The 26,932-nt window shown below is 39.6% G+C and overlaps 1 protein-coding gene across 7 annotated transcripts in view; it reads right to left on the bottom strand.

The window, feature by feature from the left end:
* Nucleotides 1-26,932, bottom strand: part of CDCA2 (cell division cycle associated 2) — a 49,368-nt gene that overhangs the window by 20,254 nt on the left and 2,182 nt on the right. For 4 of the 7 annotated variants that reach the window (XM_055348271.2, XM_055348269.2, XM_004046799.4 and 1 more), the window contains exons 4-12: nt 25,369-25,523; nt 21,261-21,411; nt 19,179-19,375; nt 17,670-17,754; nt 7,524-7,735; nt 4,160-4,247; nt 3,433-3,677; nt 1,813-1,891; nt 327-415 (exon numbers count right to left, since the gene is read on the bottom strand). In XM_055348271.2, the coding sequence (XP_055204246.2) occupies nt 327-415; nt 1,813-1,891; nt 3,433-3,677; nt 4,160-4,247; nt 7,524-7,735; nt 17,670-17,754; nt 19,179-19,375; nt 21,261-21,411; nt 25,369-25,523 (1,301 nt within the window). Of the gene's footprint in view, nt 1-326; nt 416-1,812; nt 1,892-3,432; nt 3,678-4,159; nt 4,248-7,523; nt 7,736-17,669; nt 17,755-19,178; nt 19,376-21,260; nt 21,412-25,368; nt 25,539-26,932 lie in introns of all 7 variants that reach the window. The other 3 variants (XM_019032934.3, XM_019032933.3, XM_055348270.2) reach the window with 1 other exon arrangement.

The following is a 26,932-nucleotide window of genomic DNA, read 5'->3' as shown; positions in this document are numbered from 1 at the left end:
TGCCATTCTCCTGCCTCAGCCTCCCTAGTAGCTGGGACTACAGGCGCCCACCACCACGTCCAGCTAATTTTTTTGGTATTTCTAGTAGAGATGGGATTTTACCGTGTTAGCCAGAATGGTCTCAATCTCCTAACCTCATGATCCGCCTGCCTTGGCCTCCCAAAGCGTTGGGATTACAGGCGTGAACCACGGTGCCTGGCCAAAGTACTAATTCTTAATGACACTGATTAAACTAAGATTTCACCCATTATCATTTGGCCATGAAAACAGAAAAGTATATTGCACAATTTAAAAACAAATACGTTGTGCCAAACACAAACACTTACATTTCTTCTGTTAGAAGTCCTTGTTATTCTACCAACTTTAGGAGAGGATATTTTCTCATGGTTATTTGAAGAACTAAAGGTATCAGTGCCTGATAAACAAGACAAAAGCTAAATCAGGGTAGGAAACCAAAAACTATAACATACATCTTCCTTTGGAAACACTGTGTTTAGGATATCCACCTTTAATACCAAATCTAAACAAAAAAAGGAGGAGCCAAGCAGCAGAAATTTTGAAATCCAATTTTTTTTTGTTTTAAAAAACTTTAAGTTTACTGGATACTCAGAAACTTTCGCCACTTTCCATGGTGACTGCTTAACATATTACCAAGCTAAGATAGCAGAATAAATCACATTACAATAAATGCATGTATTTTCATGAACGCCCATTTATTCCACAATACATTTTGTATAATGAAATCGCAATAAAGGACATTAAGATAACCATGAAAATACTTTGTTTTAAATTTTATTTAAAGTGTAGGATAGGAAAATTTTATTTTGACCACTTGTTTTTTTGAGATGGAGTCTCACTCTGTCACCCAGGCTGGAGTGCAGTGGTGCAATCTCAGCTCACTGCAACCTCTGTCTCCCCGGTTCAAGTGATTCTTCTGCCTCAGCCTCCTGAGTAGCTGAGATTATAGGCACCCGCTACCATGCCTGGCTAATTTTTTTTTTTTTTTGTATTTTCAGTAGAGACCAGGTTTCACCAAGTTGACCAGGCTGGTCTTGAACTCCTGACCTCAAGTGATCTGCCTGCCTCAGCCTCCCAAAGTAAAGGGATTACAGGCATGAGCCACCGCACCCGGCAGACTTTTAATGATATAAATGAAAGGTGGTATAATGTGTTTAAGGGTATGGCCTTTGGAATGTGATAGACTGTGGTTCAAATTTTAGCTCTAACTTAGTAACACATGGCTTGGAGTCTACTAGGTTTGGTTTGTGTCAACAAGAAGCCATTAAGGGGTTTCCGCCAGGGAAGACACCTGAATAAAGGTGCCTGGCCCATGACACCTGCCAGCTAAGTCCTGGTTTGTCAGAAAAGCTGGGAGCAATCTGTTGCTTTGTCATAATCATAAAAAATCCAGAGACCTTGGAAAGCACATGTGCTAAAAACGCCACAATGAATGTTGAGGAAAAAGTCTGGACATTTAAGAATGATCCTTACAATCCAGAGGTCAATTCTGTAAACTGTGAATAGCAGTTTGTCATTGATACTTAAGAGTTGAGAGGCTAACTCCACTGCTTCTAGCAACTAACAAAATGGGGAGTCCATCTAAGGAAGTAAATTCTGGGTGATTATGAAGTATGAGGCTTGGAATGGAAAAGGGATGGATGAATAGCTTCATGTCAGCTTCCCAATACTATTAGGTGTTTTTAAACCAAGTATATGTTGTGGTAACAAATATGAAATTTTTAAAACAAAAATAATCAACATATACACATATAAAAAATGACATTTATGATTTTAAGATAAACAAGTTACTACCTGAAAGGGTCTCAGAGATTGATGATTTATTAGGAGAACTGAGAACGGCAAATGACACTTGAAGTGGTTCTATGTTTTCCTAAACAAAGGAAAAGACAGAAGTTAGATATCTTTAAATGCAGTGAATACATAATGTGCCCAAAAGAAGAGTAAGAATTTATTTTGGTAGGAGAAACTATAATAAGCATAAAGATGGGTAATCAATAAAAGATTCTAAAATTCAAAGCAAAACAAAGATATTGAATAGAAAAATATATGTATACCATTTACCAATCATGTTTGCAATGAAATGTTTACTAACTGCAATCCATCAAACTACTAAGAAAATTTATAAGCGAAAGTACACATAATGATCTACTGCTAAATTTCTAACTCCTATAAAGAAAATTTAAAAATTCATTCATAAACACAATCTAACGTTATAATGTTATTCAGGGAACTCCAGAGTAAGATGGCAATATAAATACAGATAGCAAATCTTTTCCACATAATTGTTGGTAAGACATTAACTGTTGGTTTTGCATAGACATTAGTCAATTTGAAGAAATTCTTTTATTACCATTTTGCTCAGAGGTTTTATTTTTTAAATGAGAAGTGGATACTATATTTTGTTAAATGCTTTTTCTTTATTATTATTATTATTATACTTTAAGTTTTAGGGTGCATGTGCACAACGTGCAGGTTTGTTATGTATACATGTGCCATGTTGGTGTGCTGCTTTTTCTGCATCTACTCAGATGATCGTATTTCTGTCTTAGTCTTTTAACAAGGCAGATTACACTGATTGTTTTTCAAACATTAAATGGCTTTGCAGCCCAAGGCTAAATCTCACATGGTTATGATGTATTATCTTTTTATATATTGCTATGTTTACAAGGATACTGAACTGTAGTTTTCTTCTCTTATAATGCCTGTCTGATTTTAGCACCAGGTTAATGCTGAAATCACAATGCTGACATCAATTAACCTACCCCTTCAATTTGTGGAAACACTTGTGTAGAATTAGTATTTTAACTTGCTCAAGTGTTTGGTAGTATTCATCAGTAAAATCATCAAAAACTAGCCAGGCATGGTGGTGATGTGTGCCCATAGTCCCAGCTACTCGGGAGGCTAAGATGGGAGGATATGGGAGGATAGCTTGAGCCTGGGAGGTTGAGGCTGCAGTGAGCCATGACCGCACCACTGCACTCCAGCTTGGGTGACAGAGTAGGACTCTATCTCAAAAAAAAAAGAAAAAAAAAAAATCATCTATACCTAGAGTTTTCTCTGTGGGAAGGTTTTAACTAAAATTTAAATATCTTAAGTTGATATAGGGATAAAGAGGTAATTTATTTCACCTTTAGTGAGTTTTGGTAATTTGTGTCTTCTAAGGAATGTATCCAGTTTACCTAAGTTGTTAAATTCATTGGCATAAATCTGTTCAATATGTACAAGGAGTCAGGGAAGTATTATTTGTAATGGGGAAAAACTCATAAAAACCTACATACAAAATAGATTAATTTAAACCATGGCATATCATTTAGTCTATCTCATTATTTCAAAGCATAGTTATTGCTCATGCAAAGCAGGTGAAGCCTGATGAAAATACTAGCAAGCTTGTTCCACGCTTTTCATACTTACAAGATTCTCCCCCTTGTCATCAAAATCTGGTTGAGGTAATGGCTCAGGAACAGGTGACTGCTCAAGCAGCAGGGAACTGAGACCACTAAAGTCCTTTTTACAAACAGGTGTTCCTCCTTTACGCAATGGAGTATTTGCTGGCAAAGATTCATCAAACACTTCCGGGCTTAAGTCCTCTCCAAAAGTAACTCTCTTCCTCTTCCTCATATTTAGAAAGGCAGGTGCTTCAAAATTTTCTTCATCTTCTATAATTAGACAATAAATGAGAGTAACTTAAAAATTAAGCTATATTTCTTATCTAAAAGGCATATACTAGAATCTTTTAATGTGATAATATTCAGCTATTATTTGTATAATAGCTAGTAAAGCAAAGCTATAAAATAATTGTTGGTAGAGCAAATTCAAAATGGAGAAGATATGCACATTTCCAATTAAAATATGGCAACAGATTTCCAAGTAAAAATTTGCATATTAAATGTTAATAAAATTGAAACATAAATTTTCTTTACAAATACCACCACTAAGTAAAAATGGATCCATGAAATGGACAGACCAATTCTGAGGCTCTCCAAGGAGATTCTATCCTTCTCAACTGTTCTTCATTCACGTGTTATTTCAGAAGCACTAAGGCATTATAGATCATTGAAAATTTCATATATTATACTACTAGGTTTTACTAACATGAAAATGATATCCTCAAGCTTAAAAACAAGTATGAATTTCTTACCTGCTTCTTTCTCTTTGCAACAGTTTGGGAGATTTGAGATTAAGCTCGGATGAGTCCCATCATCATCATAGAGGTTGTTACAGTGTTCCTAAACAGAATAAACATCAATGAATAATTTTACATATAGAAATATATAGACGTCATCATTAAGAACAGCAGTTTTGAAATTCTCTGTCAACTGCAGATAGATATTCCAGTATTAAAGATTACCTTTATTTTCAATAATTGTTCTGGCTCAAAACCATGATATCAGGCACAAATCATAACTATGTCCCCTAGATACTACTTTAGAAAACAGAATTTTAGGACAAAATTAAAGCATAGAAATCAATAAACATGGGTCAAATTCATTCAATGTTTGATCTAGCAAATAAAGCTAAGGAAAACGTGAGTAGCTAGAATAATAGCATATGGTCATTGCTCAATATCTACGGGAGATTAGTTTTAGGGCCCCCGAAGATACCAAAATCCACGGATGCTCAAGTCCCTTTTATATAATGGCATACTATTTACATACAACCTGAGTACACCCTCCCGTATACTTTAAATAATACTTACAATACCTAATACAATGTAAATGTCATGTAAAAGCATACTTTTTATTTATTTATTTATTTTTGAGACAAGGTCTAGCTCTATCACCCAGGCTGGAGTGCAGTGGTGCAATCTCAGGTCACTGCAACCTGTCACCCAGGTTCAAGCCATTCTCCTACCTCAGCCTCCTGAGTAACTGGGACTACAGGTGCGCACTACCACACCCAGCTAATTTTTGTATTTTTTTGTAGAGACAAGGTTTCGCCATGTTGCCCAGGCAGGTCTTGAACCCATGAGCTCAAGCAATCCGTGTGCCTCGGCCTCCCAAAGTGCTGGGATTACAGCTGGGAGCCACTGAGCCCAACCTAAAAGAATACTTTTAAATGGCATTGTTACATGGTATTGTTAATATGTATGGTATGATGCTGTTATATGTTATTGTTTTTATGTGTTTTGTGACTTTTTTCCCTGATAATTTTTGATCTGTGGTTGGTTCAATCCATGGATGCAGAACCAACAGATTTGAAGGTTACAAGTACCATATATGGTGTCAGATGAGGAAAACTATGTAAATGATCTCAGATAGAAGAACTGCATTAAAACAAGAAAAAAGCCAACAGTTAAATGGTATAACATCATGTTCTGTCTTTTAAACATGGGAACCACACCTATTCTTAGTATTTGAATCTTTTTACATTACTATATTCTTGAGGAAGAAACAAGGAAACAAGGTAGCAGTTGTCCCTGTGTGTTTCTTCAAATAAAGAATACAGTGTAGGCAAGTTAGGAAAGAAGGGATATTGTAAGCCCTGTATAAAAAGACAGAACAAGCCTAAACACAGGGCCCCAGGAGCTCAGCAGGAGACAGCCAGGGCTGCGGATTGGATCAAAGTTCCCTCTTAATCACCACCTACTCATCCGGCCTCAACCTAAACCTCTGACCAGTCCTTGTTATCAAGAATTCCTCATTTTCTCCTGTACATCCAATTCTAAGAACATTACCTGCTCTAAGAAATAGTCCTGCCCCAAACAAATCTCCTTCATCTGTCTCTCAAGTCAGTTCATTTTTCTGACCAGGAAAATGTACATACCAATATTGCAAAATAAGTTAACTTATACAACAAAGCTCATGTTTACTTTTAGATTTATTTTTAACTAAAACAATCAGAAAAGTCAGCAAACAACTCACATTTTATATGCCTCCTAATTTTTGCCATCTTAGTATAAAGATCATTAGTTGTAAATGTTTTCTTTTCTTTTTTTTTGGAGATGGAGTCTCGCTCTGTTGCCCAGGCTGGAGTGCAGGGGCACAATCTCGGCTCACTGCAAGCTCTGCCCCCTGGGCTCACGCCATTCTCCTGCCCCAGCCTCCCGAGTAGCTGGGACTACAGGTGTCCGCCACTATGCCCGGCTAATTTTTTGTATTTTTAGTAGAGATGGGGTTTCACTGTGTCAGCCAGGATGGTCTCTATCTCCTGACCTTGTGATCCACCTGCCTCGGCCTCCCAAAGTGCTGGGATTACAGGCATGAGCCACCACGCCCGGCCAGTTGTAAATGTTTTCACATGATTCTAATGACAAGACTTAATATTTGCTGTGTCATATTGTTAGAAAGTAAGAGTTCCATGGATTGTTCAGATGTTAAGTCTTTTTGAGGAGAAGATATGAACAAGCAGTGCTGTGTGTATTACAGACCCAAATCAGCTTTTTTTTTTTTTTTTTGTCCCAGACTGGTCTCAAACTCCTGGGCTCAAGCGATCCTTCAGTCTTGGCCTTCCAAAGTCATGGGATTACAGGTGTGAGATATTGTACCTGGCCCCAAATTAGCTCTTTAAACAAAATTGTTAAAGCTTTATAAATAGCAATTGACCATCAATGATCCATGTAAATAGAAGGTAATTTAGTTCCTTTTGGCTTCAGAACAAATCAGAACAGGCTTGTAGGCATACTTGTATGTTAAAATGCTTATGGTTTGAAAAAAAGATTTGTATTTCTGAAGTGCCAGACACTCGTGGTGATTTTATATTATCCCATTTAATGCTCAAATTACTCTAAAAGTAGTTACTAACTTTACATTTTCATAGATAAGGAAACCAGGCAGAGAAAGGTCAAATAATTTGCTCAGTGATTACATTTCCAAGTCAAGATCTGAAACTTGGCATTTTGACTCCTGAGGCTAGGCTCTCAACCTCTCATGGACTGACAGCCTGTCATGGATTTTAACAGCAGACTTATCTGGGTTCACTTAACAACCTACAAGCCTAAGTGTATGTCAAACAGGTCCTATACCTTTCTCGGAGCACTACTGTTATATATATATGCCAGAACTGTCAACAGAAACTACTCAATAAATGCCAGCTAGTTCCCATCAACTTTCTCTTTCCTCATATTGACTGAGCTTCGAGAAAAAAGGATGGCTATAAGAGGTACTTTTAAGACTAAATATTTTGGGTGGAATGATCAGTTTAACAGATTGACACATCAATTATGATTAAGTAATTAATATCACTTATATAATTATATAAAATGAATCAGTAACATATAATTATGTTAGTGCAATAAGATTATGTAAGATTATGACCCTTTATAAACTACAGTCTACTTACATTAAATTCTGCATACTATATATGATACTTAATTTTTTTAAATAAGAACAAAAAGAAACTACACCCAGTGTTGTTAATAAGAAAAGATGAGGAAAAAAATTTACGGTAAGACGAGTAAGACATTTCCTTTTAAACTAGCATGATATATGACATTTCAAGGGTATTACTTTGAAGCAAAATGCATTTTTATTCATTTGCTTTAGGAAATTTAACTCTCTTCTTACCTGTAAGCTCTCTAGACACATCTTAACAGAGGGTTTCTTCAGTACAGAACGAAGTACAAAGGTCTTGGGGGTGGGAAGGTCCCTCCTGCAGGCTGGAGTAGCTGGTGACCTGACATCAGGGACTGCGTCTGAGCTCACTTCTGCTGTGAATGTGTCAGGCGAAACGGCATCACTTGATCCTTTGCCCACTACGCAGTCAGCAACCTTCAGTGCTTCAAGATAAACATGTAAACTTGAGAAGCAGAAGATCTCTTAAATCTGTTTGTTCTAGACCAAAAATATAGTATTTGCAAAGATAATAACATGCTATGAAGAAATTCAAACCTAATATAACCTGATTGGGCAGTAACGTCTGGGATTTCATTTGGAAACAGAAAAGGAGGTAAAGAAGCAGCATCGGTCAGTTTTTACCTCAAATCGGACTACGAAGGGTAAAGTGGGTATGGGGATTTGGCTCCCCAGGAAATCTCTGAGTCAGAGGTTGAAAGAAGGTATCATGAATCAGCTATAAGCTATTAGCGTGCCTCTACTCATGACACCCACTACTTGGACCATAAAAACTAATCTGAGCTAAGCATTGACTAATAAGCAATTTTACTGCTAGAGTCACAGGCATTTCAACATCCGAGGGTGGCAGGAATGAGAAAAGAAAGATCATCACACCAAACTACAAACACACTGTATGTGCCCCAAACAGGCGTGGCTTTTCTTCCCAAATTCTTCCCACAGGAGAGCGTTGCCTTATGATTAAGTGATCCATTGAACAAATACATGATGTGACAGGCACTCCTCTGGGTGCTGAAGAAGTAAAGATGAGCAAACCCCCACAACCAGCACGGAATAAGCAGGGATTATAAAATCTCACAGCAGGGAGGAGGGAGAGGGAAAGAATGATGGCTATGAAGGGTAACATGAGGATCCTCAGGACAGAACCATGCTGTGGCTTGGCTGTACTGTGCTCACATGAATCCACATGTGATAAAACCACACGGACTAAACATACACAAAAAGTGTGTGCATGTAAAACTGGTGAAATCTGAAAACAAGTTGGTGGATTGTAGCAATGTCAATTTCCTGGTTGTGATATTAATATATTGTAGCTATGCAACATGTCACTACTGCGGGAAACTAGGTGAAGGGAATACTGGATTTCTTTATATTATTTCTTACAACTAGATAGCAAATTTGTAGTTATTTCAAATAAAAAGTTAATATATATATATATGTACACACAACAAGTAGTTAATATATGCTATTAAGGAAAATAATGTAACAAGAGAGGAATACAGTATGATAAGCTGGAAGGAAGTGCTACTGCTTTGGGTAAACAGAGAGTTCCTGAGCAGACACCTGAAAAGAACAAGGTGAACCACACATAGATCTAGAGATGGACATTATGCACACAAAGCCGAGTGCAAAGACCTGAGGTAAAGATGTACCTGGCATAGCAGAGGCCCAGCAAGCCTGCTGTGGCTGGAACAGTGGGCATGGACAAGAGAGCTGAGAAATAAGCTCAGAGCAAAGGTTAAGAACCAGGCCAGGGAAGGCCTAGTAGAAATAATATGGTCTTTGGCTACTTCTCTAAGTGTAACAGGAAGTCGATGAAAGATTTTGAGGAGGGCAGTGAGATACTGTGACTTACATTTTAAAACCAGTGCTCTGGCTACTGTGTGAAAAACTGTAACGGGATTGGGGAAAGAGGGGAAGCAGGAAAACCACTTCAGAGGATACATAAAACAATCCAGGCAGGAGATGGTGATGGCCTGGACTACACTGATAGGAATACAAAAGGTGAGAAGTGGGTGGACATTTGACATATTTTGAAGACCCAGTAGCATTTGTCAATGCGATTACAAGTTTCATTTGAAAAAGGGAGGTATCACTTGGGTGCAGTGGCTCACATCTGTAATCCCAGCACTTTGGGAGACCAAGGTGGAATGGAAGGATCGCTTGAGCCCAGGAGTTGGAGACCAGCCTGGGCAACATAGTAGGATCCTGTAACTACCAAAAAAAAAAAATTAGCTGGGCATGGTGGTGAGCACCTGTAGTCCCAGCTACTTGGAAGGCTGAGGCAGGAGGACTCCTAGAGTCCAGGAGGATGAGGCTGCAGTGAGCCAAGATCACTCCACTGCACTCCAGCCTGGGTGACCGCGAGACTCTGACTTAAGGAAAAAAAAAAAAAAAAAAGGAAAAGAAAAAGAAAGGTATCAAGTTAAGTCCAATATTTGAGATACAGCAATGAGGTGAATGAGAGTGTCATTTACTAAGATGAGGAAAACAGAGATGAGCAGGTTGGTGAAGGAAAAAATCATCAAGACCTATTTGACTATGTTCAGTTTGAGATGTTTATTAGGCATTCAAGTGAAGGTCATGAAAGGGAGCTAGGTACTTAATTCAAGAGTTCCGGGAAAAGGCCACGGGCAACTATTTTAATTTGAAGTCAACAGCATGTGATAATGTTTGAAGTCACCTAGAAAGAGTTCACATTGGGTATCCTTCATCCAAAATGCTTGGGATCAGAAGTGTTTCAGATTACAATTTTTTTTCAGATTTTGAAATATTTGCATTCTACTTACCAGTCAAGCATCTCTAACCTGAAAATCCAGAAATGCTCCAATAACCATCTCCTTTGAGTGTCATGTTTGCACTTAAAAAGTTACAGAATTTGGATTTTTGGCTTACAGATGCTCAACCTGTATATAGAGAAAAAAGGTCCAAGCACCGAACGCAAAGGTCGAGGGGGGGCATTCAAATATTCGAAGGTCAGGATGGAAGAAGAGGAGCAAAGAAAATACACAAAGAGGAAATGGTCAGTGATACACGGGAAAATGAGAATGACATCCTGAAACCCAGTGAGGAAAATGCTTCTCACAGGAGGGCCTGGTTGTAGATGTCTATATCCGTCCATAGTGCTGCTAAGACATCAAGGAAAGGAATGTGTTGAGTCTGACTACCACTGGGATGGCAGCCAGGAGATGGCTGGTCAACAAGGCCTATTTGGAGCTGGATCAAGAAAGAATGGGAGGCAAGGAGACAGAGTGTGGCCTTCTCTTAAAAGTTTTGCCTAAAGTAGAGTAAAGAAATGGTGTTCTGGCTAGAAGGCAATCCTGGGGCAAAGGGAAGTTTAAGATGGGATATTTTACAGCATCTTGTAGCTGAATAAGAAAAGTTAACAATTCAGAAAAGAGAGGAGACAACTCAGACACAAGGTCCTTAGAAAGAGAAGGAGCAATGGGAATCAGTCCATAAAAAAGAGGGTAGAGGCCAGGCGTGGTGGCTCACGCCTGTAATTCCAGCACTTTGGGAGGCCTAGGTGGGCAGATCACCAGAGGTTAGGAGTTTGAGACCAGCCCGGCCAACATGGTGAGACAGCGTCTCTACTAAAAATACAAAAATTAGCTGGGTGTGGTGGCGGGCGCCTGTAGTCCCAGCTACTCAGGAGGGCTGGGGCAGGAGAATCACCTGAACCCAGGAGGCAGAGGTAGCAGTGAGCTGGGGCCGCACCATTGCACTCCAGCCTGGGCAGCAGAGCGAGACTCCATCTCAAAAAAAAAAAAAGAAAAAAAAGAGGCTGGCCCTAGGTAAGAACATTGAGACCCTTTTGAAAGAGGAGCAAAGGTAGATACACACATACAGAGATGCAGGAGGGCTTAGGGGTGAGAGGACCAAGACCTTTGCTCCCAAAATCTCTTATTTTCTCAATGGTACAGGAAGCAAGGAACTGCAAAAGGCTACCAGGGAACTTTCTCTCAGATCACTCATGAGTAGAGCTGCCAGGTTTGGCAAACAAAGATGCAGGGGCCCAGTTAAATCTGAATTATATCTAATTCCTTACGTATGTGTACTTTGATATAAAACAAAAACACTGGAGTGACGTGGGGGAGATAGTGGAGTAAGAGTTCTGTGGCTTCATTCCCTGTTCCCAGAGAAATCCAATGAGCAACTATCTGCAGGCAAAAATAACATTCTGAATATTCCAGAATTTGGGAGTGAGGTTGACACACCTCCTTGGACCCCAGAATGAAGAAAAGCCACAAACAAGTGGTAAGAAACTTTTCTGTTTGACTGTGCTGCCCTTCTCCCAACTGGCACAGTGCCACACACAGAGAATTCCCCTGGACCCACAGTTTCTACAGTGGGAAGAGTGAGTGGGAAGCAGACGTTTGGCTTCCCCACCATTCTGGGATACTTCGCAGGAGCTGCACTCCTGTCTTGTCCCCCAGGAAACACTGGGAGTACTGGCAAGGCTGGGCCACTGGGGGTCAGATAAAAACAAAGAACGTGGGATGGGGATCACAGCCACCAGAAAGCGAATTCTGGTGGCTTCCTGCATTCCAGCTAACAGATGCCACACCAGAGAAACCAGCCAGCAGTATTAAACTGCAGGAAACATGGTTAGTGGGTCTTCCAGGTTAAAATCCCTGTCCAGCTTCCCCACACAGCCTGGGTGCTCCCATCAGGTCTTCGCCAGGTCGAGAGGCAACTGTAGGTCAGTGACTGCCCACAGAGGAAATATCTGGCCCCATCTAACCCTAGCTGTAAAGATGTGAGCCAACTAAGTTCTGGGGCTTGCATTAAATATTCGCATTCCTTTTTTTTGAGATGAAGTCTCGCTGTCGCCCAGGCTCCAGTGCAGTGGTGCAATCTCGGCTCACTGCAACCTCCGCCTCCTGGGTTCAAGCAATTCTCCTGCCTCAGCCTCCTGAGTAGCTGGGATTACAGGCAGGCGCCACCATGCCTGGCTAATTTTTGTATTTTTAGTAGAGCCGGGATTTCACCATATTGGTCAGGCTGGTCTAGAACTCCTGACCTTGTGATCTGCCTGCCTCGGCCTCCTGAAGTGCTGGGATTACAGGCGTGAGCCACTACACCCGGCCCAAATATTTGCATTCTACTTACCAGTCAAGTGTCTCTAACCTGAAAATCCAGAAATGCTCCAATAACCATCTCCTTTGAGCGCCATGTTGGCACTCAAAAATTTTCAGAGTTTGGATTTTGGCTTAGGGGGAGCAACTGTAGGTCTGCAATTACCCATGAAAGGTACATCTGGGCCTACCCAATCCTAGCAGTGGAAAGGTGATCAAACTAAGCCCTTGTGCTGTCACTAAGTCTTCCCTAAGCCAGGCTGTGTCAGTGATTACCTGTGGAAGGAGCATCTGTCCCTGCTCGACCCCAGCTGCAGAGAAGTGACTCTACCAAATCTCAGTGCTCTGCTTAACCCTACCCTGGGCTGGGAGGCAAGCCCGAATCCACACACATCTGTGGAGTACAGCCTCAGGCCCTGCCCACCCTATGGGGTCAAGCAACAACCTCAAGCAGACTCAGAGCCCATCACATGGTTCTGCCCTACTACAGATTCCAAACAATAGTACTGACCAGCCAAGGAAGACAACCTGCAACTCTGCCAAATCAGAGACAATCACAGAACCCAGAGAGTAGCTCTACCTGACTGAAGGCAGAGTCCAGCCAGTGATCTTACTAGACCATGGAGGACAGCTAGCAATATCATTTGACTTCAGAGAACAGGAAGCAACCAGAGAACCTGACACCAAAATACAAAGGATCACAAGCAACTACTATTAATAATTAAATGCCAAGAAATTGGATAAAAGAAATGGATCATGAACAAACAGAAAATCTCAAAAGACCAATAATGAGTGAGAAGACGACTGAATTAGTAATAAAAATCTCCCACCAAAAGAAAAGCCCAGGACCAGATGGCTTTATTGCTGACTTCCATCAAACATTTAAGGAACTGACAAGTTTTCTCAAACACTTTCAAAACAAAAGTAGAGAAAATACTTGTCATTTTACAAGGTTAGCACTACCCTGCTACATATAAGAAAATTATACACCAATATCCCTGGTGAACAAAGATGCAAAAATCCTCCACAAAGTATTAGCAAACCTAATTCAGGAACACATTAAAACAATCATTCACCATGATCAAATTAGATTCATCCCTGGGATGCAAGGATGGTTCAACATATGCAAATCTATGTGATACATGACATAAAGAAGATGAAAAATAGGAATCATATGATCACCATTTTCTGTGTGTTTTCTTAACCAGATCATTGTGAAATTATTCATAATTATTCTTTGGCCCTCTGCCCAGAAACCTTTTTTTGTATTTGACAATTGCTGAGATTTGGGGAAAGGAGCAAGTCAGAATAGAAATTAGTACTCCCCTCCTTGAATTAGGATTATAGTCTCAAAGAAGCTACTGTAAGGCATTCATGGTGCTCTGAGCAGTGTTTTGTGTGTGTGTTTTAAACTGGTAGGAAACTGATGCATATTTATAAAAATAAAAAACTGGAAGAAATGAAAAAAATATGTATCAGAAATAGTCTGGCTTCAAATTTTAAGCATGCACAAATTCTGTCCCTGGATTATATTATGAAGCTCTTTTGTGAAACATGTTTCTCTGTAATGAAAACCATGTTGGAGATGTTTAGTAATCATATTCTGTTATGGTCCCAAGACTACTAAGGAAATGCCTTTCTACTTTACGGAAGTACTTTTGTCATTTTATTAAATAGATAGAAAAACTGAGATGCAGCCCCTCTCCTGGAAGGGCTGATTTTGAATAAATGCTCATATGATGCACATGTACTGATTACCGCCTATTTTAATAAACGCTCTTGAAAAATGAAAAAAGAGATGAAAAATAAAAACCATATGATCACCTCAATAGACGGAGAAAAAGCATTTGATAAAATTAACACAGTATCACAATAAAAATTCTCAGACTAGGAATAGAATGTTCTTCAACACAATAAAGGACATACATGACAAACCTGTCGCTAACATCATTCTCGTCAATGAAAAGCATCCATTAATGAGTGAATGGATAAAGAAAACGTTGTATATATACACATAGCAGAATACTATTTAACCCTAAAAGCGAGGAGACTCTTATTTGCAACAACATGGATGAATCCGGAAGAGATTTTGCTAAGTGAAATAAGCCAGGCACAAAAGACAAAAACCACATGATTTCACCTACATGAGGAATCTAACAAAGTTGAATTTATTGAAGTAAAGAGTTGAATAGTGGTTACCAGAGGCTGTAGAAGTGGTGAGGAAGGAAATGGGGAGTTGTTGATCAAAGAGTACAAGGTTTCAGATAGACAAGTGGAATCAGTTTTGAGATCTATTGCACAACAGTGTCTATAGTCAATATTAGTGTTTTGCATATTTCAAAATAACTGAGAGTAATTTTCAAACGTCTCACCATAAAAAAAAAATGACAGGTAAGTGAAGTGAGGGACATGTTAATTAGCCTGATTTAATAATGCCACATTGTATAAATATATCAAAATATCATATTGTTCCCCATAAATATATACAGTTATGGTTTGTCATTCAAAAATAATAGTAATAAATTTAAGAAAAACAAAACAATTACATGACACACTATAAAATTATCTGTTGAAAACATAAATTATATGTGTCTAAATTTTAAAAAGAAATGAAGGAGCATCGGATATTTTAAGAGAAAAATAAGGTGTGAAAGTGTGTGGATTAAGAAAGAGCACAGTCCAGGCTCAGTGGCTCATGCCTGTAATCCCAGCACTTTGGGAGGCCAAGGCAGGTGGGTCACCTGAGGTCAGGAGTTCAAGATCAGCCTGGCCAACATGGTGAAACTCCATCTCTACAAAAATACAAAAATCAGCCAGGCATGGTGGTGGGTACCTGTAATCCCAGCTGCTTGGGAGGCTGAGGTGGGAGAATGGCTTGAACCTGGGAAGCAGAGGTTGCAGTGAGTTGAGATCGCACCATGGCACTCCAGCCTGGGTGACACAGCAAGACTCCGTCTCAAAAAAAAAAATAAAAAATAAAAATAAAAAAGAAACAGCACAGAGCCATTTGAGGTAAAAAAAAAAAAAAAAAAAAAAAAAAAAAAAAAAAAAAAACTGAGGCTATCAGCATACCAAATATTAGCAGCTCTGGGGCAGGTGCAGAGAAGGCAGGGAGATTCACTGAGTTGGATGTTGGATTTCCGGCTACATAGGTAAAACAGAGGAAGCAGAGGGGGTAAAGGAGATCAGAGGTGTCATGCAGGTCTCCCTAAGCTCCCCCTTAACAAAGGGACATCTGATTCCATCTTGGAACATCTTTTTATTCTTCCTGAAGGTGCACTGTCTGGGGTGCCACCAAAAAACAACGCAGTTTAAAATACAGAAATCAACACCAGACTCCTTTCATCAAGGCCCCATCTACTATGGTAGATCCATTCTTCCCTGTTTAATTACACTATTTCTGAGTACGGCTTCATGGCATGCCTAAATAAAATTTTGGCCTGTGTGATTTCAACATTTCACATTGTAGAGTGAGGTGTTTAGTATGATGACAACTGTGAATTGCTACACTTCATACAATTTATAATCACTGTCACAGAGAATCTGTCACTCCTACACAAAGTCCCATAAGAGCAAAGCAAAAAGAATTGTTAAGAAACCGTTGGGCCGGGCACAGTGGCAAATCCCAGCACTTTGGGAGGCTGAGATGGGTGGATCATGAGGTCAGGAGTTCAAGACCAGCCTGGCCAAGATGGTGAAACACTGTTTCAACTGAAAATACAAAAAACTCAGCTGGGCGTGGTGGCAGGCACCTGTAATTCTAGCTACTTGGGAGGCAGAGGCAGATAATTGCTTGAATCCAGGAGGCAGAGGTTGCAGTGAGCTGAGATTGCGCCACTGCACTCCAGCCTGGTCAACAGAGCGAGACTCTGTCTCAAAAATAAGAAGAAGAAGAAAAAAGAAAACACTGAAGGCAAGAACACCTTATTCCATCGTGGTAACAAACTCACAACCTTGCCCTGTGCAGGGGGACCATGCAGGTGGACACCCACCCATTTATCTTATGATTAAAATTAAAAGTCAGAGCAGATGCTCACTACAAAAATGCTAAAGAAGTTCTTTTTCAGGTTGAAGGAAAATAAGACAGAGAAACTCAGATCTTTAGGAAAAAACAAAGAACATAAGAAATGGTATATCTGGGTAAATATAAAAGACTATTTTTCCCCTCTTAACCTATTTAAAGCACATACAACTGTTTTGGCTGGGCACAGTGGCTCATGCCTGTAATCCCAGGACTTTAGGAGGCCAAGATGGGTGGATTGCTGAAGGCAAGGAGTTGAAGCCCAGCCTGGCCAATGTGGCAAAACTCCATCTCTACTAAAAACATAAAAATTACCTGGGCATGGTGGTGCACGCCTGTAATCCTAGCTACTCAGGAGGCTGAAACACAAGAATGGCTTGAACCTGGGAGAGGGAGGTTGCAGTGAGCTGAGATCACACCACTGCACTCCAGCCTGGGCAAGAGAGTAAGAAACTGCCTTAAAAAAAAAAAAAAGAAAAACAAAGCGCATACAGCTGTTTAATCCAAAAACAACATCTTGTGGGGCTTATAATGAAGTAAGTGTGTATCTGTAAAGGATCATAAAAGCCATGGCTGGAAAGGAGAGGAAATTGATCTGTAGAGTTTGTAGTTTCTGTATTTTATGTGAAATTGTATAATATCAACTAAGCAGACTATGAAAGATTACAGAGCAATAATTAGGAATAGAAAACATATGATAAAATGACAGATGTGAATAAAACCATGTTAAGTAATTACCTAAAAAGTTAATAGGCGAAATATTCCAATTACAATAAATTATCAGAATGGATTAATAAAACACAAGATCCAATTATATGCCCATAAGAGTTTTAAAGACCCAAGCAGAAAAAAGGTCAATCTAAACCCTTTCTAGTAATGTTCACCCAGTACAAGCATACTGATTTTGAGAAAGAATAATTTTTACATCCTGGTAAAACTCTTTTTACATGCTTAAAAACAAATAAAAATATTACAAGTAGTGTTCCTGTAACAAAGAATACTTGTTAATATGTTCATAGGTGCTACCTCTTTATACTAAATTCCATGAGCTTGGAAATACTTCACTAATTCTTACTGATCATAGCTTAAAAAAGAGGGTATCTCTCATATAACAAGAATTCAGAAGCATTTCTACTAGGCCATGAGCTCCTAAAAAGTAGGAAACAATTTCAGTTCCCCCAGATTTTAGCAAATAGGTACACTAATCATAAATGTCTATGAATCGGGCAACTGGCCATATACTAAGAAAAGATTACTTACCATTTGAAGTCTCTGTGAGCTCTGAAAGGGGAAGAGACTCTTCAACTAAAAATCCAGACTGTGTTGAACCGAGTTTAGATGATATCTTGGGGAAAAATTGAAAGAGTATTACATTTTATTACTTAGAGTACTACTAATGCCTTTTTGAAGATTTGAGTAAACATTATGGATTACCTGGAAATCTGATGTTCAATCAGTCACCTTCATTATCTCATAAAATCAAAGTGTACAGGAATCTAACATGAAGTATTCATACTAATTGCATCCTAAACATCCCACAAATCAACTTTTAATTCCTCAGGAAAAGTTTAAAGGATATATTTTTGTTGTTATAGCCTAGATAGCTATATCATCTGCAATTCTTTAGAGAAAATTCTCAAAATAAAGAAAAGTTTATATAATTATTAATCAAACGCCAAATGATATCAATAACTAGGATATGAAAAACATTAAAGGCTAGGATAGAAAACACATTCACACTAATTCAGAAATAATAGCTGAATCATGATGTATGTTCAAACAATTAATCAAAGTTCTGATAACAAACAATTATTCTTGCTTCTGTCCGGTGGGGATTTCACATCAACCTGAAAAGGGCAGAGGCAGCCAAGATTACAGGCGACTGAAATACAAAGGAAACCCACTGGAGCCTGAAGAATCTCTAATAACTATCAAATCTCTGTTCTGCCAATCCACATAAAACGAATAGGATGAGCACTGGATCTAAGTGACAGAGAAGGTGCAGAAAGAGTTCCAACTGTAACGGTGTTAGGTGTCTCCTCTCACAAAGGCCATGAGGAGCTACTGTGTCAAACCAGAACTAGGAGCATGAAGCAAAGTCCGTCATGAGAGACCAGCTCTCCATTCATGCGTGCGCGCAGGTCAACTGATCTTCAGTAGTATTATTTTTCTAATATCGCCTTTTGATTGTCTTGACAGGGTTTAGGTAGTTATAAGCCACAATAATCCCTACAGCTACTTGAAAGAAGTGAGCAAAGGAGAAATTGCTGAATGGCACCCTGATTTCCATCAGAAGGAAAGCAGTCAGGGGCAGGTGTAAGTGCAAGACTCTCAGGCCTGTGGAGTACACCCCACACAGAATCTCCACCTGATCCACCAGCTCCACTGAAGCCATCTGCTTATACCCTGCTCCCCAGTAGAAAAAATACTGCCTAAGGGCAAGACTGTAACTTCCTCCCTTCTTGGAGCATCACCCTCTAGAATACCTCACAAGTAGAAGACCCCAGGGCTTACCCTCTTTGTAAGGTTAGTAGTCAAAAGTGAGATCGCTATCCAAACTGTTTCTAATAAGCGATAAATACCAGCAACCATAAAATTAACAGGTAGGAAACACACACACACACACACACACGCACACATGCACACACATCCCAGGAACCGCAGGGCAGAACAAGGTACTAAAATTGAAGAACGGCACTGACAGCCTTAAAACTGCCTAGGCAGAAAACCAACAACTTCATTTTCCTATGCGTAAAGTAAGTGAATTACCTCAGAAAGATCTACAGAAGTTTCAACTGCACATGCTCTGTCTGTATCAATATTGAATATCTGGAGACCAACTACTTTTCCTTCAGCATCCGTTAGATTTTCATCAGAGTCTCTCTGATAGGATATTCTCCGACGTTTGGAGGACAACACTGCAGGGAACCCAGACTGCTGGCAAGCGCTGAGACCTTCCTTTCTGGCTATAAACACAAAATAAAAACAAAACGACACAGGCATAAATGTTTTCATATATATTATATATACATATTTTTCTTTTTTTCTTGAGACAGAGTTTCATTCTTGTTGCCCAGGCTGGAGTACAATGGTGCGATTTCAGCTCACTGCAACCTCCACCTTCTGGGCTCAAGTGATTCTCTTGCCTCAGCCTCTCGAATAGCTGAGATTACAGGCTCATGCCACCATGCCTGGCTAATCTTCGTATATTTAGTAGAGATGGGGTTTCACCACATTGGTCAGGCTGGTCTGAACTCCTGACCTCAGGTGATCCACCCACCTCAGCCTCCCAAAGTGGTGGGATTACAGGCATGAGCCACCACGCCCAGCAATTGTGCATTGTAATTTTAGTAAAATCTAGTGCTTAAGTCTAAATTATCAATGAAAAGAAAAATCTACCACATGCTTTTATTCCAAAAAAAAAAAAAATAAATCTAACTGAAAGGAATGAAAACATGCCTATTGAAAAGATAATACATTCATATTATTAGAATTAAGTTTTTTCAGGCCTTAAAAGGTACAAAGATATACTAAAATACTTTTGCATGTCTAATATGGTACCTCACGCTTTTTAAATGTATGATGACACCTGTTATTTTAAAAGATGTGGTTATGCTCTAATACTCTGTGTGACTTTATGAAAAAGACAACCACAACCTGCCTGTTTTTTTCTAGCTAAAAAAAGGAACTGTCTGCAGAATTATAATGATGTAAATAAATTTTAAAACCCAGGAAAAAACTGAAGCAATAAGTGAGTCACAAGCTACAAATATAAATCGGTACATCTGAATGGGTCACGCACTCTACAGGTAGATGAGGGGGACTTGTCTTGGGCTAACAGAGCAATCCTCATGGGAGGTGCTGAAATGCACTTAAAGATGGTTCAAGAATTCAAAACAGAATCATCTGAAACCTTAGTGTGTAAAGTACCAGAGAATGGTTATAATGATTACAGTAAGACCAAGATTTTGTCACATTCTGATATCTGAAATGCTTTGTGATTGTGGGGGGGGGGGGGATAAAAAGACTGAAAAAACAACCAAATGAATTACAATCTGAGAGTTAAAGAATATAGCAGATTATCAGATTGGATATATTTGTGTGTGTGGTTTTTTTTTTTGTTTTTTTTTTTTTGAAAGGCAGTCTCACTTCTTTGCCCAGGCTGGAGTGCCATGGCACGACCTGGGATCACTGCAACCTCCACCTCCCAGGTTCAAGTGATTCTCCTGCCTCAGCCTCCCCAGTAGCTGGGATTACAGGCATGTCTCACCACACCTGGCTAATTTTTCTATTTTTAGTAGAGATAGGTTTTCACCATGTTGGCCGGGCTGGTCTTGAACTCCTGACCTCAAGTGATCCTCCCGCCTCAGCCTCCCAAAGTGCTGGAATTACAGGCATGAGCCACCGCGCCTGGCTGGATATATTTGTTTTTAACATCAGGGTTGGGTGTTTGGTACTCATATAAAATTTATATGAATTTATTTCATTTATTAAATGCTTGCCAAGCTTAATAATAATCCTGTAAAAATCAAGATTTGTAAACTCAAATTTGCCACAAGCTCTATGGTAAAGGTGAAATGAGCTAATTATCTCTGACATTTTAAAACTTAAAATTTAATTGCAACCATGCGGAAATGTAGGATTAGGAATGCCTGATAACACGTTTTTTTTTCCAAGAGAAACCAGAAATCCTTATTTTTGTGTGAAATGTCCCAAATTTTTAATGTTAGTCTCACTTTATAAATATACCTGTGTTCTGAAAAGATTGGCTTCACACTAAATCATTTCATATCTCAGAAGCTTGTCTTTATAAATATTGAAGTCAAAACTGAACAAATTATTTCTACTCACTCAAGTCTGTCATCTCGGACTCTCTTCCTGCCTCTGAGAATTCCGGACAGCCGGTCATTTTCTCGTTTTCCTTTATGGAGTGAAAAGCTGACTGGAAGGCCGATATTCGTTCTCTTAAAGAGTTAACATTTCGATACAGTGCAGGGCTGCCCTGTGAAAGTGCAAAATATACAAGGAGTATTATAATCAATTCATACTTTCTATATTCTAGGCCTACAGCCATTGAATCCAAAATTAAATACGCTACACATATGCTTTTTGAAGATCAGCGGTAAGGAGTTAGTGTGGCAGAGCTTCTTCACCCTGGAATTACACATTTTCAGTTTGAATAAGGAAGTTTAACACAAAAATGTTGAGAGGCCAGCCTAAGATTATATGGAAGGTGCCAAAAAAACATTGTGCTCTGGGATGGTGCAACAAAAAAGGGACAGGAGGAACCTGTCTATTTGCAATTTATCCATAGGAAGCCATCTGCATGGTGCCTGTGTCACAGGTAAGTCTCAGCATACCTCCTTCAGTCCAAGCTGTTTCTACTCAGCACCGGTCTACACATGCCCTCCAGCCCTGAGGCCAGAACGAGACACAGAAGTTCCACACATGCTCAGATACCACACTTGCATTGCTCTCCTTTTTGGTTCTTCCCAGCTAATTTTCCTGATTGTATGGGACCTGGAGGATATTTCCTTCTTAGGGTTGAAAGCCAGCCATTCTCTTAAAATACAAAGTTTGATGGTATAAGCGCAGAAGCTCTCTGGAAACCCCGTTAACAGGGTTCCAGCCAAAGACTGATAAAATGAAATTTATATTAGTAGGGATAGAAGTGCCAGATAAAGACAAGTAATATAAAAATTGAGAGTTCCCTTTACATAAAAATTAAATTACAAATGAAGTTCTCTATCTAGATTTTTTTTTATTACTTGGACTACTAACGTTTCCACTGATATGAAGTTTGTGGCAATTTTTTAAAATTATACCAATGGGCAAAAAGTGAAGTAAAAATTACCTCCGTTTAAGATATCATACAGAGTAGGCTGGGCACAGTGGCTCATGCATGTAATCCCAGCATTTTGGGAGGCCAAGGTGGGAGGATCACTTGAGGTCAGGAGTTTGAGACCAGCCTGGCTAACATGGCGAAACCATGTCTCTACGAAAAATACAAAAATTAACCAGGTGTGGTGGTGCATGCCTGTAATCCCAGCTATGTGGGAGGCTGAGGTGGGAGAATCGCTTGAACCTGGGAGGTAGAGGTTGCAATGGCCCGAGATCATGCCACTGTACTTCAGGCTGCATAACAGAGCAAGGCTTGGTCTCAGAAAAAATAGATATATCATAGGGAGAAAAGCAGTTCATATCGTGAAGCCATGTTTGATGGTGATCTGTTCACACATTTGATTCTCTTCCCAGTTAAATATAAAGCAAATTCTCTATTACATAATGAGAACATTTTACATTGAAATATGCTTGATGACATAAACGTTCATGACATAAACAGCAATAATATTCAAAAAAGGCTTATGTCAATTCATCTAATAGAACGATAGGGAAAAGATGATCTCAAATTCATACAATTTACTTTGAATGTGCTTTTTTTGCACATATATTTGAACATGGTAGGGGCAGATTTAATATCCTAGGAACATGCAGCACTTTGAAATGCTGCTTAAAAAAAATTCTAAGTTTCTCTAGTCAAAATTGTTTTTTCTCTATTTTCTACTGGAGAAGGAGAACAATGTTTACATGCAAAGCAAATGAAACATTCAAAATGTACTGCTTTTTTGATGTTTTTGTTTTAGGAATTGTGTCGGTTAGTCAACAACCTTCCTTCCATGCACCACAAACTGTTTGAGGGGCTCAGGATCTAGGGAAAATTACTTTATTTTTATTTGAGACAGGGTCTCGCTCTATCAGCCAGGCTGGAGTGCAGTGGCACAATCACAGCTCACTGCAGCCTCGATATCTTGGGCTCAAACGATCCTCCAACTTCAGCCTCTCAAATAGCTTGGACTACAGGCATATGCCACCACACCCAGATAATTTTTAAAATTTTTTTGTAGAGACGGAGTTTTGTCATGTTGCCCAGGCTGGTCTCAAACTCCTGGCTTCAAACGATCCTCCCTCCTTTGCTTCTCAAAGTTCTGGGATTACAGTGTGAGCCACTATACCCAGCCAGGGAAATTACTGTTTAGAGTGAAATTCTGAAAACATATAAACGTAGTTACAGGTAAAAGAGGTGCTATTGAGAAGAAATATCAGGAATGTGGCTGAGTCCCTAAAAGTGCTGGCTTAGCTAGAATCAGGACAGACCTCTATCTTTAGTAAAATCTGAGTTGAAGCCAAAACAATGAGAAAGAGGTCTAAGGGAAGATGTCACAGGAGGGAGGTGCTCTCCAAGAACAAGGGCCAAGGCCTTGAGAGTGGAAACAGGATGGGGCAGAAAAGCCAGTGTGCCCTGTGAGTGGAAGGAGATGGGGAGAGACTAGAGGGCGTACGAAGGCATCAGGAAGGGGTGTAGGTTTAATTCAAGGGATCGCAGGAGGCCATGGGAAGATTCTGAGCAGCTGGGTGAATGATTCGATTTCTACTTTAAATGAATACCTCTCCTTGACTGCTCTGTGGGATAGCCAATGGATTAGGGAGCACGTAGGAGGCTGCTGCCAGCACAACACATGTACAACATTAAGGTCCTTTTTTTTTTTTTAATCAGTAGAAGGAGTACACTTTAAATTCATGATACAAAGTCTATAGTAAATGTATAAATCAGGAATAGTCATTCATTATGACTATCAAGTATTATGTATTGTAGGTAACCTTTTGTGCTAGATTTTAATACAACTGGCAGCACCGTAGAACTGTTTGCACCAGCATCACCACAAACGCATGAGCAATGCATTGTTTTATGATGTTATAGGAGCTACATCACCAGGCCTTAGAAATTTTTCGGCTCCATTATTATCTTATGAGACCACCGTTGTATATTTAGTCCATCACTGAACAAAATGTCATTATGTAGCACAAGACTGTATCTGACTTTTTAGGGGGATGTATAAAAATTTGAAAAAACAGCTAAATATATCCCCATCAGCAGATAAATAGTCTACTCCTCTCCACAAGGTTGTCCCAAATACATTTTGTCCAGGAGACCCTTGCCCCTATACATCAACACACAGTAGTCATGAAAAAATCAGTAACTTAGAGATAAGCTCTTAAAAAGGTAGTAGTGCCTCACCTCATAGAAAACTAGATCTCAACTAGAAAAAAAAATTGAGAAATAAAATAAAAAGCTCCTCTAGAAAGCTATTTCTATCCAGGGTCTCATAACTCTAAAAATACCCTCGTTTGGGTTGAGCACTGTGGCACACACCTGTAACCCCAGCACTTTGATAGGGATTGCTTAAGGTCAGGAGTTCAAAACGAGCCTGGGCAACATAGTGAGGCCCCATCTCTACAAAAAAAATTTTTATAATTAGCCCATTGCTGTGGCACATGCCTATAGTTCCAGCTACTTGGAAAGCTAAGGTGGGAGGATTCCTTGAGCCCAGGAGTTCATTGCTGCAGTGAGCTATGATTGCACCAGTGCATTCCAGCCTGGGCATCTGAGATCCTGTCTCTAAAACAAAGCAAACAAAGAAAAATCACCCATGGTCAACATCATCATTTAGGCTAACTGCTTTTTTTTTTTTTTTTTTTTTTTTTGAGACAGTCTCACTCTGTCCCCCAGACTGGAATACAGTGGCATGATCTTGACTCAATGCAACCTCTGCCTCCCAGGTTCAAGCAATTCTCGTGCCTCAGCCTCCAAGTAGCTGGAATTTCGGGCACCTGCCACCACACCCAGCTAATTTTCATATTTTTAGTAGAGATGGGGTTTCACCATGTTGGCCAGGCTGGTCTCGAACTCCTGACCTCAAATGATCTGCCTGCCTCGGCCTCCCAGAGTACTGGGATTATAGGCGTGAGCCACCGCGCCTGGCCGCTAACTGCATATTCTCTAAAACACAGAGAAAATCTCTCTCCAGATTTGAAACAGAGCAGATGCACTAGAAGGTGTAAAGAAAGCACAAAAGCTTCATTAACGGAATTCATGACAGAACTTAGAAGAAAATCATACCTGGGAAGGAGAATCTTGTGCCAAAGGAGATTTCCTAGCATTCTTTATATTTTGCTGCCGAGCAATGAAACGAATCAGATGGTTTGTTTCAGGAGAGCCCCGAGCACCGACTGCAGAACGTCGTCTACATTTTTTAAGGTAGGATGATGACTTTCCTGTAATGAAACTCTCTTATAAATTGGAACAAAACAAGGCAATCATCAGTAACCACATCCAATACTCGTGATGTACCAGCCTGAGAGAGAAAACATGATAAACATGTGCTACAAAAAACTCAGTGGAGAGTTACTGGCACAGTCATTCATATACAATCAGTGGAAGAGGAATCTTTGTTTTGTCTGCTGACTTAGTCTATGCTCCTAGAACAGTGCCTGGTACATAGAACAGTTATTAAAAGTTGTTGAATAAATACATGAACACGTTTTAAGTTTTCATTTTTGTTTCTTATTTCCTACACACAGATGGCTTCTGCTTTTGACTCAGTATTTTTCTTTTTCTAAATAAGTCAGTTTTATCCCCAGCAACTGAAAGGTAAGATCTCCACCTAGGTACATGCAGTCTCAGGTTCTTAATTCTTCAAGATGATTGTTTCTTTCTGATACCTACCATCAGCACTACCCTGAATTTTGGACATATGCCTAAGCACACAAAATGAATCCAGCCTTTTAAAGATCTAAGAGTGATGTTCTTGATAATGAAAGTTAGGGTGGTGTGCCACTTTCGCCTTGTCTTATGTATTACCTGGTCTAGTGCCCTGTGATATTCAAGACTTCCATTATCCTCCAATTCTAAATGCTATTCTCTGATCCAATTCCATTCTCATATAGTATTTCCTTCTTTTCCATCTAAGTCAGACTTCACAAGTAAACTTCATTTCTACTGCCCGAAGGACATTAGCCAGAATCAATCTTCTGTTTGTGGGTTTTTTTTTTTTTTTTTGGAGACAGAGTTTCACTCTTGTTGCCCAGGCTGGAATGCAATGGTGCGATTTCAACTCACGGTAACCTTTGCCTCCCAGGTTCAAGCGATTCTCCTGCCTCAAACTCCTGAGTAGCTGGGATTACAGGCATGCACCACCATGCCCAGCTAATTTTGTATTTTTAGTAGAGACGAGGTTTCTCTATGTTGGTCAGGCTGGTCTCGAACTCCTGACCTCTGGTGATCTGCCTGCCTCGGCCTCCCAAAGTGCTGGGATTAGGGGCTTGAGCCACTGAGCCCAACCCTGTTTGTGACTGTTAAAGGAGGTACATCCTGCTCTTTCAGTATTATATTTTCTTAATTGCTCTTAAACTTTCTCTTATTTTTGCCATAAATGAAAACAAAATGCATTATTACTATTCATATCATACACCCTCCTGTATCCTAGGTGACAGGTCAAAAAGTGACTCACACACACATTATTTTCTAGTATTGGCATCAAGCACGACTCTGACTTGGGAACATTATCATGCTGGGTGCCCTGCGATTCTGTGATCCCTGCTATGCTAAATGAACTGTGCATGTGCACAGAAGTCTCTCTGAAGAAGCAAGTTTGCAGAGTAGGCAATTTAGGTACCTAAAATAT

This window comes from Gorilla gorilla, chromosome 7 (assembly GCF_029281585.2).
Source record: "Gorilla gorilla gorilla isolate KB3781 chromosome 7, NHGRI_mGorGor1-v2.1_pri, whole genome shotgun sequence".
Lineage (NCBI taxonomy): Eukaryota > Metazoa > Chordata > Mammalia > Primates > Hominidae > Gorilla > Gorilla gorilla.
Note: the sequence above shows the minus strand (reverse complement) of the source record. Positions and strands in the feature narration are given on the sequence as shown.